Source organism: Dioscorea cayenensis, chromosome 14, assembly GCF_009730915.1.
Source record: "Dioscorea cayenensis subsp. rotundata cultivar TDr96_F1 chromosome 14, TDr96_F1_v2_PseudoChromosome.rev07_lg8_w22 25.fasta, whole genome shotgun sequence".
NCBI classification, from domain to species: Eukaryota; Viridiplantae; Streptophyta; class Magnoliopsida; order Dioscoreales; family Dioscoreaceae; genus Dioscorea; species Dioscorea cayenensis.
Genome location: NC_052484.1, coordinates 15,132,837 through 15,146,567, shown reverse-complemented (window position 1 = coordinate 15,146,567; position 13,731 = coordinate 15,132,837). Strand labels below are relative to the sequence as shown.

The window sequence follows — 13,731 nt, the reverse complement described above, 5'->3', positions numbered from 1 at the left end:
CCTAGGAGAGAGGGGTAGTTGCATTACATGGACTTGCTTGGTGTATGTGCAAGAAAATATCCTCAACCATATCCTTTACTTTAGGGACTCTATGATTGGGACAAATCTAGTGGTCCTTATTTTTAAGAATGGTTTAATTGTCGAATGGATTAATTCAGTTATAAAACTCTTTATTTAAGAACTGAAAATTCTTGTCCTTGTATCAGCTAAAATATTAATTAGATTTTTAAGTTCGTTGAGCTCATCTAATATTAGGTATTTGCTCTATGATATTAGCCATTTAATTTTGTTTTTGATTAATCAATTAGCTTTGAAAACTCTTTTTAAGTATTAAAAATAGTGGTCTTATATATCTTGAAATTAAGTACCTTATTTGGATTGGCTTTTGAAAAACCTAGAAATGCTTTTTTATAAGTTAAGCACTTCTGGGTTTCAAAAATGTTGTTTGTATTGGCTTTTCTGAAAAAGCAGAAGCTGTAAAAAAAAAGCTGAAAAAAACAGTTTTTTTTCAAAAGCTAGTCATGACCAGCTTATGAAAAAAAACTGTTTTTTAGCTTATTTTTACAGATTCTACTTCTACATAAAAGTTAATCCAAACAGAAAATACAAAAAGTGCTTAACTTACTCTGGATAATCACTTTTTTTCAGAAGCACTTCTACTAAACTTAAAAAAAAAGTACTTTTTTGATAAGCCAATTCAAACAAAGGCTAAATATTTAGGTCAGCTTGAGCTCATCGAATATTAGGTATTTTCTTTAGAATATTAGGCATTTGATTTTGTTTGAATTAAATCATGATAAGAACTTTACTTTTTGAGTTGTTATATCAAACATGTACTAATTAATAACTTCGTTGAATTGAAAAGGTTCAATCAAATTTAAATGAATTTATAATATAACTAAAATTTAGATAGAAAAAAAAACCTTGATTAACCATAATCATTGACCATGGAACTGAAGTGAAAATAATAAAATAAACGATACTTTGAAGTAGTTCAGTCAAATTTCTACTGAATAATATAATTAAATTAAAGAATTATGATAAAATACAAGCTAAACAGAAACTCAACCATAAGATACTAGCTCATTTAAAACACCTTTATTGATAAAAATTATGATCACTATTATTTTTAATAATTATGTTAGTATTAAAAAAAAGAAAAAAACACCTTCATCAAACAAATCAAGTGAAGGTAAGGCTAAAACAAGGATAATAAAGAGTTATGGTGAGGATGAAGTGTGGATTTTGGCTCACCTTCCACCATCCACCTCATATGCTTCTTGTGGTTCAAGTTTAGTTGTGATAAAGTGGAGTTTGGAAGTTGGTTGGCCTTTTTGTTGTTATCTCTTTCTTGTGGAGACATACCATTCCCCACTACAGATGCCTCAGTGATCCACCATCCTCTTCATTTTGTGTCTTACAATGTCCTCACATGCTTCCAAATCTTCATTAATAATTTACCTAAAATTATAACTTTTATTTGTACATAGACATGGCCCCTTGGTTCAGTTTCATTCGGTTCTATTTCATTCGATTCTATTTTGGAGCTGATACTTCCAAGATTTACACTGAACCTTAGCCTTAAAATTTCAATTCAGCTGCAAAAATGGTTCAATTCTGGTTAATCAAAATTTATCAAATTTTTTTTATTATTATATATAATTTTTATTTAAAAAATAAATTTCAAACCGAAACTAGTGATTTGGTTCTAGTTTGATTCCGATTCCGGGTTCTAATTTGCAAAAGCCTTAACCACAATATTAAAATTTCAATTTAAAATTTTTGTTTAGTTCAAATAACTGCTGATTCGTTTTTTTATTTGATTCCGATTCTAGTTTCTAATTTACAAAAGCCTTAATCACAATATTAAAGTTTTAATTTAAAATTTTTGTTTAGTTCAAAGAACTGGTGATTCGTTTCTTATTTGATTTCAATTTCGGTTTCTAACTTGCAAAATCCTAAATCACAATATTAGAGTTTCAATTTAAAATTTTTATTTAGTTCAAATAATAACAGTTTTGGTTAGATTTGGCACTTCGGACCGAACTTAGGGCCATGCCTATTTATATATATAATATATATATATATATATTATTTTCATTATTACTATTTTTGTTGTCGTTGCAAAACGACTTGCTTGGTTGTTATTGCATCTTTTGACATAGACTTTTTTTTTTTATTTTAAAATACTTTTAAGTGCTATGATTTTTTTGGTGGTGTTTGGTAGTGGTATAATATATGTTTTGACTATCCTTAAGAATAATTTTATTTATTAAATTTAAGTAGCTAATGTTATAATCACTATGCATCCATAGTTAATTACAAAATATAATTAAGTTGAAATTAGAAAAAAATTATTTAATTTTTTCCACTAGATATATCAAAATAACTAAACGTAACCTAACTTTTCCATTGAAATACCAATAAAATAAGTGGTTATCTGTGAAAAACTCATTAAAACTATTATTTTATTTCTATTTCTTAAATCATCCCAAAAATTTTTCTTAAGGTGATAATATAAACAAAAAACCAACACTTAGACGAATAGTAAATGCACTTAGCAAAATTGTTCAAATAGATTATGGTAGTTCTCCCGTGGAAAGAGTCATATCCCTCTCTTTAGGGTTGCATGTAATGGCCGAGCTAGAAACAAAACAAAGGTGTGCTAACTTCAAATTAGAAAATTATAAATATTTGAAAAATTTATACTTTATGTCATCCAGCGTAGAAGGATTTAAAAAAAAAAAATCTATTCAAATGGGTTTGAATGACATATTTGATCTAAAAGTAGAAATTTTTTTAAATCAAATTGTTTTTTTTTAATTTTAAAAATATATTTAATCAAATTATTTTTTTTGTAATTATTATTTTTTTAATGAGTGGATTACTACTTAGTAATGATTGAGCAGCTAAGATATTTGATTTCTATGTAGGAGGTCAAGGATTCAACTCTTTTAAAGAAATAAAAAAAAAATGTTGTGGTTTGTCCACATTATTAAAACAACAACAATAATAATAAGTGAATTATTACAAATATAACTTTTATAATTTTTAAAATTTTATTTTCTATTATTAATACACATGCCAACCCAGCACTTTTATAAATTACTAATAACCTCACTTTCCTTTTTATCAATTTCTCTTAATATAATCAACAATTCTACTAGACTTCCAATCTCGTCTCACCAACTTTATCTAACCTTGTTTTTTCTAGAGTGTCCAACAATTATGCAAGATATATAATTTTAATTTTAATTATGATTTTTTTTTTATAAAAATCATGAAGATATGATATTAGGTTCGAATCTTTATGTATAAAAAACTACTTATAGTAGAGGTCTACTCTCTTGTAAAGCTCCCTGTAACTCATACAAAACTAGTTTCAACCAGTGATTTTAAAAAAAAATCAGTGAGTAAAAAATATTATATATATAATATCCGAACTCTAAATATAAATGTTTGGATAGAACTTGAGTTGAACTATTCAATATAAAATAATTAGCTGTTCACAGAAGGGTTATGAGGTTAAATGAGTGGACATCACTTTCATGGTTATGGTCCAAAGATGCTTAGTATAACCCTAAAAAATATCTCTAAATGCCTTGTTGTGAAGGGAAAACAAGTGGACTTTGTGGGTGAAAAAAGTGCTGAGCCAAATATCTTTAAGGACCTTGCATGTGAACCCTTTTGCAATGAAAGCTACAAATGAACTTTGAGCTTAGTCCTATATCCATGTGTTTCAATGGTAAAAGAAGATCTCAATCTCTATCAGTTAGGGTTTGGGTTGGTGATAATGCTTAGCATCTCATTCAATGCATGTGCGTTTTTTTTTTTTTAATAAATTTTCTTTATTATCAATTTTTTTTTTATTGTTCATTGAAACTATTTTAAAATTGTACCATTTTATTATCAATTTTTATTTTTTGTCAATGGTCATTGAAACTATATTAGAATCATACCACTTCTTCAATACGGTTAGAATCCTACATGTAGTTTGACTATACTTTTCAAAATAAATAAATAAATAAAAATAAAAATTTTGTTTTTAGTCTCTCAACCTTGAAAGGAAGTAATTGGTTTATTAGTTATACCAATTTAATTAATTTTGTTCTTACTAATTGTATTCTGATTCATGTTTAATTCTTGAATTATATTAGAACATTTGTTTTCATCTTTAAATTTTAAAAATAATCATTTGAATCTATTAATTATATCAAGTTGTTAGAGTTCAAAAATCAAACATTTTTTCTTTAGCTTTAATCTTTTGAATCATGAATACAAAATGTAAATATGAGTACTGTTATAAAATTGTTTCCATGATTCAAAAAATTACAATGCTGTGTTATGTTGGGTTTAGTGTTTAATTATTTAAATTTGTTTTGGTTGGAAAATTTTAAATTGAAGTTAATTAATATTAATTAAAATAAAAATTCAAAAATTAATTTAATTAAAATTAATAACAAACAAGAGATAAGGCACTCAAAGTGGTGGTTTAAGTGATTGAGTAGGAGACTTCAAAGCATTCACTTGTTCACAACTTTTTGCATGAGAATCACATGATTGTTGTGGTTTGCTGTTTTTCCTAAATTTGATTTTGGATGTGACTTTGTCAGTTTCCAAGGATAAGGAGAAATATTCAAATAATATATGGTTCTTAAGAGATGGAAAATGTTTGGTGCCAAATGAGTGGGAGAATTTCCTTAAAATTTTTTTTAAAAAAAATCTAATGACATAATTATTCCCCAAAAAATATATTTTTTTCTCTTGTTTTATTTCTCCTGTTTATATATATATATATATATATATATATATTACCAAGGTGAACGGTTGGCCGCTAGAGAAATAGAGGGTGTACGTGCCTTAGTTGTGACGCTGTGAGACCCGAACACACATGAATGTAGAGACTACCTGTACTTCATATTCATAATTTTTTAACGTGCACTCTCAATCTATAGAATTGATCTCTCACCAATTATGAAACGACCATACGGAAAATTCTTACATCCATTGACTTAAATATTGTTGTCGATTTTGATTAGTCTTATTTTCAGATTTTAATGAGTATTTGATTCTAAATATGATAAATTAAAAAAAAATGTGATGCTTATTTATTTGTATTTTATTGTGCAATATGTTTGTACCAAAACATCTTGAAATTCATATCAACATCCATTAATTGCATAAAAAAAAAAGAAAATCTAAAATTTGAAATCTCAGGGATCAAAACACAAAATGGCAACCAAACGTTGAGTTATATGATATTTAACTAAAATTTTATAATAAAATTTATAATTAATAATTACCACTAACCAAATCCACATACGGAATTTTGATCAGATAGAGTTAATGAATACCAAATCCCACTATGCAAATATTGTCGTAATTTGTGAATCCCATTCTCTTTTACTTAACCTAACCGGAAAAACTCAAGTGTAACTCATGTAATTTTTTAAATTATGAGAATTTTTTAAAAATTTGTGATAATTAGGTTGTATAAAAAAAAATATAGTAAAATCAGACCATTGGCCAAATTGAATTTAGATCTTGACTTGTGATAGACTTAAAACTTGTTTAATAATAATTATTATTATTTATAAACGTGACAAACGCAATAGTCAAAGCTTGCCTACAGTAAAAAAATTGATCGTTTAATTGTACACTCTCACCTGATAAAATGAAAATTGGGTCACAAATATGCTCCCACACCAGTTCCACGCACAATATACTTTTGATCATCATAAATTAGGTGAGATTTGAACATCAAATCCTGTATGTGAGTAAATGTCGAACCTATTTAATTATGAAAAAATAACTTTAGTAAACCACACTACCAATTTTTAATATAACCAAATTATCTTTCCTTTTTTTAATTACGTTTTTTTTTTTTTTCCCAATTTTGGGTTTTTCATGTAAATTTGTATATTCTTCTTTTCTTTTCCTCATTTTCATCTTTTATTTCTTTCAAACACTTAATTAAAATGAATCAATTTCTTTTGAAACTTACAACTGCTACGAATTAAAACAGATAACAAAATAAACTCAATGGTTCTAGCAAATACTTTAATCTCATATTTAGAAATATCATCTTCAGATAAATCATCATCTCTGGTCTCCATTAATTTATTCTAGATAATGATTTGGAATACCATAACATCTATCATATACACAGCTTCTGTGACATTATGTATTGTTCAAATTAAAATGCGAAATAACTTCTTATATAGTTTGATCAGACATCAATCCTTGCTATGATAAACAAAGCAGAATATTTTCTAATCAATAATATAACGTCTTTCTTTTTGTTTTATTTGCCTTTCTTCGATATCTCGTAGACGTAGCTCAAGACGACGACAGCGGCGGCAACAGCGACCCCGAAAGCGCTCTGAGCTAATACAGTGCAGGACTTGACATCTGATTTGGAGGCGGAGATCGATTTCGGCGGAGTGAAACCAAGTTCGGAGAGTTTCTTGTGTGATTCCGCGTAGTCTTTGAAGAAGGTATCCTCGTCCTGTTAAAAAGCCAACGGTTTTTCGTATTTTGTTATGAACATTTGAAGAATTTGGGATCGAATAATCACTGCATTGCAAATGATGAAAGATAATAACAAGAACTCATCACTCTTAAAAAACAAACATATTTAACCAATGACCTCGAAATCCAGTTTCAAATCAACACGAGAAACAAAATTGCCCTCGGATATTTGCAATACCTAGTGCTAGATGCAAACAAAACATATATTGACAGAACTCGTTTCCATCTAAAAGAATAAGCACATAGATAGAATAAGAGACATAGATTCATACAAAGAGTTTTACTTGCCAACATAAAGCAACTTTTAATGTTTTAATTCAGATTAAAATGTCTTTGAACCGCCTTTATTTATATAAAATCTCTTTTGTAATGTCCATCATTAGATGTTAACATAATAACAACTTTTATTTTTAATTTAAAAAAGTGCATGATTTATATAGATCAACTATGCATCACTTGATATATACATTATAAAAATAAAAGGGGTTAAAAAAGTCATTTTAACTAAAATGAAACATCAAAGGTACTACCAAGGGGTAAGAGTAATAATTTCACTATTTTTCAGAGTAAAAATAAAATCATTTTAACCCAAATTAAGCATCAAAAGTTGTTGCAAGGGGTGGCAAGTAAAATCCCTATTTATATAGTCATATCCATATTTTACAAACTTAACCAATGTGTGACTATTGGTTACTTCAATACCTCGGATGATATATTATAATCTCTATTTTAACTAGCGACAGTAGAAACAAACGAACTAAGCATGCTTTGATAGCATATTAAATGCAAACCAAACTTAAGTCATTTGAACTCGATTCAACCCAAAAACTTAAAGCTCATAAGATTTGGAACCATTCATATCCATATGAGAAGCAACAAGCTAATAACTTCAGTTGCCAAGCGGAACAATTTTTGGTATTGTAGACATTATGAAATTTCGGAGGAACAAAACAATTAAGCATGCTTTGATAGCATATTAAATGCAAACCAAACTTATGCCATTTGAACTCGATTCAACCCAAAAACTTAAAGCTCATAAGATTTGGAACCATTCATATTTATATGAGAAGCAACAACCTAATAACTTCAGTTGCCAAGCGGAACAATTTTTGGTATTGTAGACATTATGAAATTTCGAAGAAACAAAACAATTAAGCATGCTTTTATAGCATATTAAATGCAAACCAAACTTATGCCATTTGAACTCGATTCAACCCAAAAACTTACAGCTCATAAGATTTGGAACCATTCATATTTATATGAGAAGCAACAAGCTAATAACTTCAGTTGCCAAGCGGAACAATTTTTGGTATTGTAGACATTATGAAATTTCCAAATGCAGTTCGTCAAAGTTAATTTGTGAAGAAGAAAAGAATTCAAAGAACCTGAATGAAAAACGAAATGGAGAAAACCATGAGCAATGATACCTTTGCATAGAGCTCGACATATTTTCTGAACACAGGATCCTCCAAGAGAGTCTTGTCGGTAGGAAGCTTCAGTAAACCTTCAGTTTCCCCTTTAAGCAGTTCTCTGATGCAATGGATTACCATTAGAGTTCATATATTCACCATTCAATCAAAAATAAACCAGAATGAATATCAAGGAATAAATAGTCTCCGAACATAGTATGATCGCCTTACACAAAATAGGAATTATCGAATTTGAGAGGTTCTTTAGTCCAAGGACCATCAAATCCAGACCTTTCAGAATGAGCCCTACCCTGTAAAAAACGAGGCTAAGTCTAAGGAATTTAATCGGGTATGAAATATAACACAAAATAAAGTGTTGTGTAGCTTCTCACCAGAGTATGGCCACCAGATAAAGCAACGATGTCTTTGTCAGTGAGGCCCATTCGGTAAAATATGTCCCTCAGATGCTGTGAACCTTCAGCCAAATTAAAAAAAAATGTAGAAGTCCTGGATAGTGTTATAATCGAAAAGAACTAGCAATTTACAGGAAGCTTTGTTATTAATTCACAATAACTTTGAACAACGCTGAGCATCTTAGATTTGACTTATCAGTGATTACTTGCATCTTCATAAAGCCATACAAAGATTAAAGAAATCAGTCCATTTCTTAGATTTGACAAATGAAGGTCAATATGTACCAAATAACATACTCAATGGCTTTTTCAGGTGTAGTAACAGTTTCCAGTTACATAGATGTCAAATTAGATATTTCTGCATGTCAAGGCTAAAAAAATTATAATGCCAAACAGTCACGATTAACCAAAAAGAAAAACAGAAGTATCTAGTCAATGAATGAAAACTAGACTCCCTGGATACCTTTCTTAGCATCAGGAAGACGTCCTTCTCTTGGGCAAACTGTTGAGTCCTGATACAAAGAGATCACAAAATATTCAATATGGAACTAATAAATGAGAGGTTGTTTCCCATAAAATGCATGGTACCAACCTTTCTCCCAGGGACAAAGTCAATAGTTGGCCCTCCAGTAACCTCAACAGCAACAACTCCAGCAAGCTGATATTAACATTTTAAATATCATCACATCACCAATACTCCTTTGAAATACATATCATGATGGGAAAATGATTCACTTGTGAAAAACTTATTGTAATCACATGGGTCGCCACAAATCTACTCAATCATGCAAGTCCACACTACTGTCTGTGCCATCCATGATGCAGTACCTTTGTTTTAAACAAAAAATGTCCACTGCATACTGATTTTTCAGTTCATATTAGATTAATCTTTTCAAGGAAGCGCACCACATCCTATCATATATAAATTGATGAAATCATATACATTGAAATATTTTGGCTCTTAATTACTTTAATTTAAAAGATATTATGAAAACATTTGAAACCTCAACCACAAACCACTTCCCCTGCCACCACATAAAGTAAGCCAATTATTTTCGAGAAACTCAATTATCAGAGAGTAATGCTTGTGACAAGTAAAAATTAAAAACCAATATACCAAGCTATCAACTTTAATTACAATAGGGGAAACCAGATGTGTTAAAATTAAAAGGGGGAGAAAACATCAGGACACTGCCCTTCACAAAATGAAGGCTACAGCTAAAATTTTATATTTTGAATGACAGTAACCGAAATAATGCATGGAAGTCACGCTATAGTTCAAGAACTCTTCCATTAGCCCCAGTATGATTACTTCATCGAATTTAACAATTCCAACTACATAACTCTCAAGTCTACTGAGGATTTTAGTAAGATGTTTGTTGGTTTGAGTTTCTTGTACCAGAATGTATTTTTCCTGCTTCTTATCTACTAGTATGTCATGGAGAAAGATGCTTTACAAGAACTGAATATTGCAATCTTTGGAATTACTGAACAGCCAAGTAGAATTTGAAGTTTTAAACAAATGACATCCGAAGCAAAAGATTAAATAAAAGAACAACACTAAGAGTCTGAATAATTATTTTAGAACATATTAACAAATCAACATAAGTGTGGACATGTTTAAGCATCATAATTACCTGATAAAGGTCAGCATAGGTAATCTTTGGGTGCTTGGCCTTCACTGTCTCTGGTAAGAAAAAACAAAAAAGGTGGTTAACACTCATAAATTACCATCTGGTTCAACTTCCACAGAAAAAACAGGGAAAACATAGATGAAGGATAAGCATGAGACTGAGATGGTAACTTGTCAAGCCGAACAAAAATACCTTTTATATTTTTATGATCAATACGCAATCAAACTATTTATGGATACTAGAAATGAAACAGATACAAATTAAATTAGCAAGAACATCTAGAAAAAATTAACAAACTAACCAAGAAGATAAAGTTCTACATTCAAAGGCAAAGCCCACATAGCATGAGGTAGCTCCTATATCATGCAAATCATCTGAACTTCTTAGCTAGTAAAAGCTAGACATAACAAGCTCATGGAATGATAACAAGTTTAAGCAGCATTAATATTGGGCAGTAAATTGGGGAGAACAAGAAATGACCAAGAGATGGCAGACAATATGCTGAAGGCTGTTGTAGAAGTTAACAATGATATAAACCACCCAGAAGTCCCAAAAAAATGAAACTTGGTATGGGGGAATTAATTCAATGAGAAAAAGGTCTGAGGAAATAGCATAAAATGAAATGTAGAGGGGGCCCATAACAAAGACAAAACATTCTAAGAACAGAATTTTATCTGAGCATTTCATGGTGACAGATAATGCATTTTTCCTGCAGGAAAAATAAATTAGAAGAAAACCCAGACCTAACATACAAAATTAAGACGCTTACTGAGAATCTGAGATGTTTTCTAAGAAGACATTTGTTTTCAAGAAAATCTACATTTTCACAAAAATATTGATTGCCAAATACACCAAAATTAAAATATCAAACATAGCAAAAAGAAATATGACAAACATTTCATAAACAATTACTAAAGATACACACACGAATGATAACATCAAACAATTTAGAGTAACCTTTAGATTATAGCTATCCTAATAATTTTGAAAAACATATGTAGTTAATATTTGTGAAATTGGACACGTTCATTATATTGAAGGAGTTTTATAAAGGAATAATTAGAATGTGAGAAGGTCTATAGCTCACCACAAAGATCTATAGCTATTTTTAAGCCAGCGTTTGACCCATGGGAATACTCTTCCTCGCACCTAATTGAACCATTTGGGCCACCAGTTTTTGTGTTCACATCATAAGTGCCAGCATCATGCCATCTGCAAGGGAAGATGGAGATGGAAGCTTAGATCATAATTATGATGTTCCATAAAAGCACTAGATCCAAACATATTCAGTCCAGGGTAACAGTACCCTCAGGTACTACATAGAATGTATAGCTACACATTTCCTGTTATATTTTCTCCAATGAAAGAGATTTCTGGCCATATAGACACATGTAACTATTTTTTCATAATTATATTGGATTTCAAGAATTTCAATATGAAATTATGAATAGAAAACATAATATGATTTTCAAGTTTTGCATTAGTTCATTGTTCTCAGTCATCAACAACCAGCATCTTATACTTATTTTGTTATCCTGAATCAGTGTCAATATTCATTCAGCATTAAACAAAGTACAGCAGAACAATTGACAACAATAAAGAAACAAGCATAAAACAAAATCAAAAGCGAGTAAATTTAACAACAAGACAGAAAAATGAGCAAGACGCACGAAATAAACCAAAATCAAACTTTAAATTGGCAATACCATAAAAAATATAAACCTGTTTCCTCTCAACTGAAGGAATAATTCCAACCAGATATGCATATGCAATAATAATTTCATAATCAAATCAGAATTCAAGTATTTCCATGTGAATACAACAATAAAATTATGACATTTTTCCATGTTTTTTATTAAGCGATTCCTATATCAACAACAACCAACATACAAAACTCATTTTCTTTCCTAAAACTGCCCTAATACTCATTCACTGAAAAACACAGGCAAAAGAATCGGCAACAATAATAAATCAAACCCAAATAAACAAAAAGAACGGAAATTGAGTGAAACCCATGAAATGAACCATAAATTAGCAATACCAAAATCACACAATCAATAATTCAGCAATCAAACACATAAATATTAATATTAGCAAACAGAGGCCTCCTGAACCCGCACTAACAATCACGCACGAACAAATAAAAGAATTGAACAAAAACAAAAGCAAATAGAAATTCCACAACAAAATGGAATGAAAAAACAATAATAAAAAAAAAGCATAAAAAACCACAACTTAATAATTCTAAAATCACACAATCAACAATTCAGCAATCAAAACCAAAAAAAACAAACATTTAGAGAACAGACGGGCCCAAACCGCTCTAACACTCATTCCGTAACAAATCAAATACACAAAAGCTCAAAGAAAATATATTCCAGAAAAAAAGGAACCAAAATTAAGCTAAGCTTGTAAAACAAAACCATTAATTAATGACACTAAAAGATTTTTTTTTTAAAAAAAATCAGCAATAAAACGCATAAAAAAACAAAAATTAGAAAACAGCCTCCTTTGAAACTGCACTAAAACTCATTCACTAGCAAATAAAAAACACAATTTTAAGCAAAACAAATGAAATAAACAATAAATTAACAACAAAATCAATAACTCATCAATAAAACGCATAAAAACAAAGATTAGAACACAGACGCGAGGCGCAGCATTATAGGAGCGCAGTTCTTGCTGGAGATGAGGGCGCGGAGGTCCCTGCGCGCCTTCTCGATCTCTTTGAGGTATTCCGCGTCCACAACCGGTGCCGCCATTGGCAAGAATCCACAGAGAGAGGGAAAGAAGTGGAGCAATGAGAGAAGCTTATCCAATCTAGGGTTTTATAGAGGACTGGAGAAGAGACGAGAGAAGTCTCGAAGAGGGAGAAGAAGAAGAAGAAGCCAATCTAATGGAAAAGGAATGGTTTTGAAGCTTGGACGAAGAAAAGGATTTTTTTCTTTTTGCATATAAACCCCTACTTTATTGGTTTATTGCAATTTAATAAAAACTTTTTTTTTTTTTTTACAAATATCCGTCAATGGTGTCAAATGGACACTTACGTACGGTGGTGCATTAATTACGGTAGTTTAATAATCTTCTAGGGATTTATTGTGGGTAAGCTAACACACTGGATAATTAGGGTATGTCACAAATGCTCAAGATGATATATTAATAATCACAATTTTATAATGGTAAATTTTTCATGCTTTGCAACCCTAGATGATAGAGAATACGACTCTTCCCATTGAGGACTCGGTGAACAGTAAGTATGTTTGCAAAGTACTGCTAGTATTACATCACAAGGGATTCAACTTTGCACCACTTAGCCACCATTGGTGATGACTTCCAGTATGTTTTTTTAGTGATTGTCTTAATTAATAAAAACTAGATAAAATTAGTAAAACCCTTTTCATCTATCAGTTTTTTAATTATTTTTTTATATAATATTTTAATAAAATATCAAAAATAGCACTTGTGCTAATGGTGTAACATGGTAAAATAGGGGTAATGTTTATAATTTTACTTTCATTTGGATTTAAAAAATAAAATTTTAAAAATCAGAGATGTTTTACTTTATATTTTTTTAAAATAAAAATTTTGATAAATTTTTTTTTTTGTCATTTATATATTAATTTATGAGTTTTAATTAAATAACATGTCTACCTGCCTTTCATCATAGAAAAATTAAAAAAACATATATATATATATATATACTAGATATACATATTTATCAGTATAAAATATAAAATAAGCTAG

General features: G+C 29.7%; 1 protein-coding gene across 1 annotated transcript; it reads right to left on the bottom strand.

The window, feature by feature from the left end:
• Positions 1 to 6,084: 6,084 nt before the first annotated feature.
• LOC120275696 (probable L-ascorbate peroxidase 4, peroxisomal) lies at positions 6,085 to 12,879 on the bottom strand. The gene is made up of 9 exons (XM_039282366.1): positions 12,637 to 12,879; positions 11,075 to 11,199; positions 9,991 to 10,040; positions 8,946 to 9,011; positions 8,817 to 8,865; positions 8,333 to 8,415; positions 8,172 to 8,251; positions 7,959 to 8,061; positions 6,085 to 6,508 (listed from the first exon to the last, which is right to left on the bottom strand). The coding sequence occupies exons 1-9, from the start codon at positions 12,747 to 12,749 to the stop codon at positions 6,305 to 6,307; spliced, it is 873 nt and encodes a 290-aa protein (XP_039138300.1). The 5' UTR covers positions 12,750 to 12,879; the 3' UTR covers positions 6,085 to 6,304.
• Positions 12,880 to 13,731: the final 852 nt, after the last annotated feature.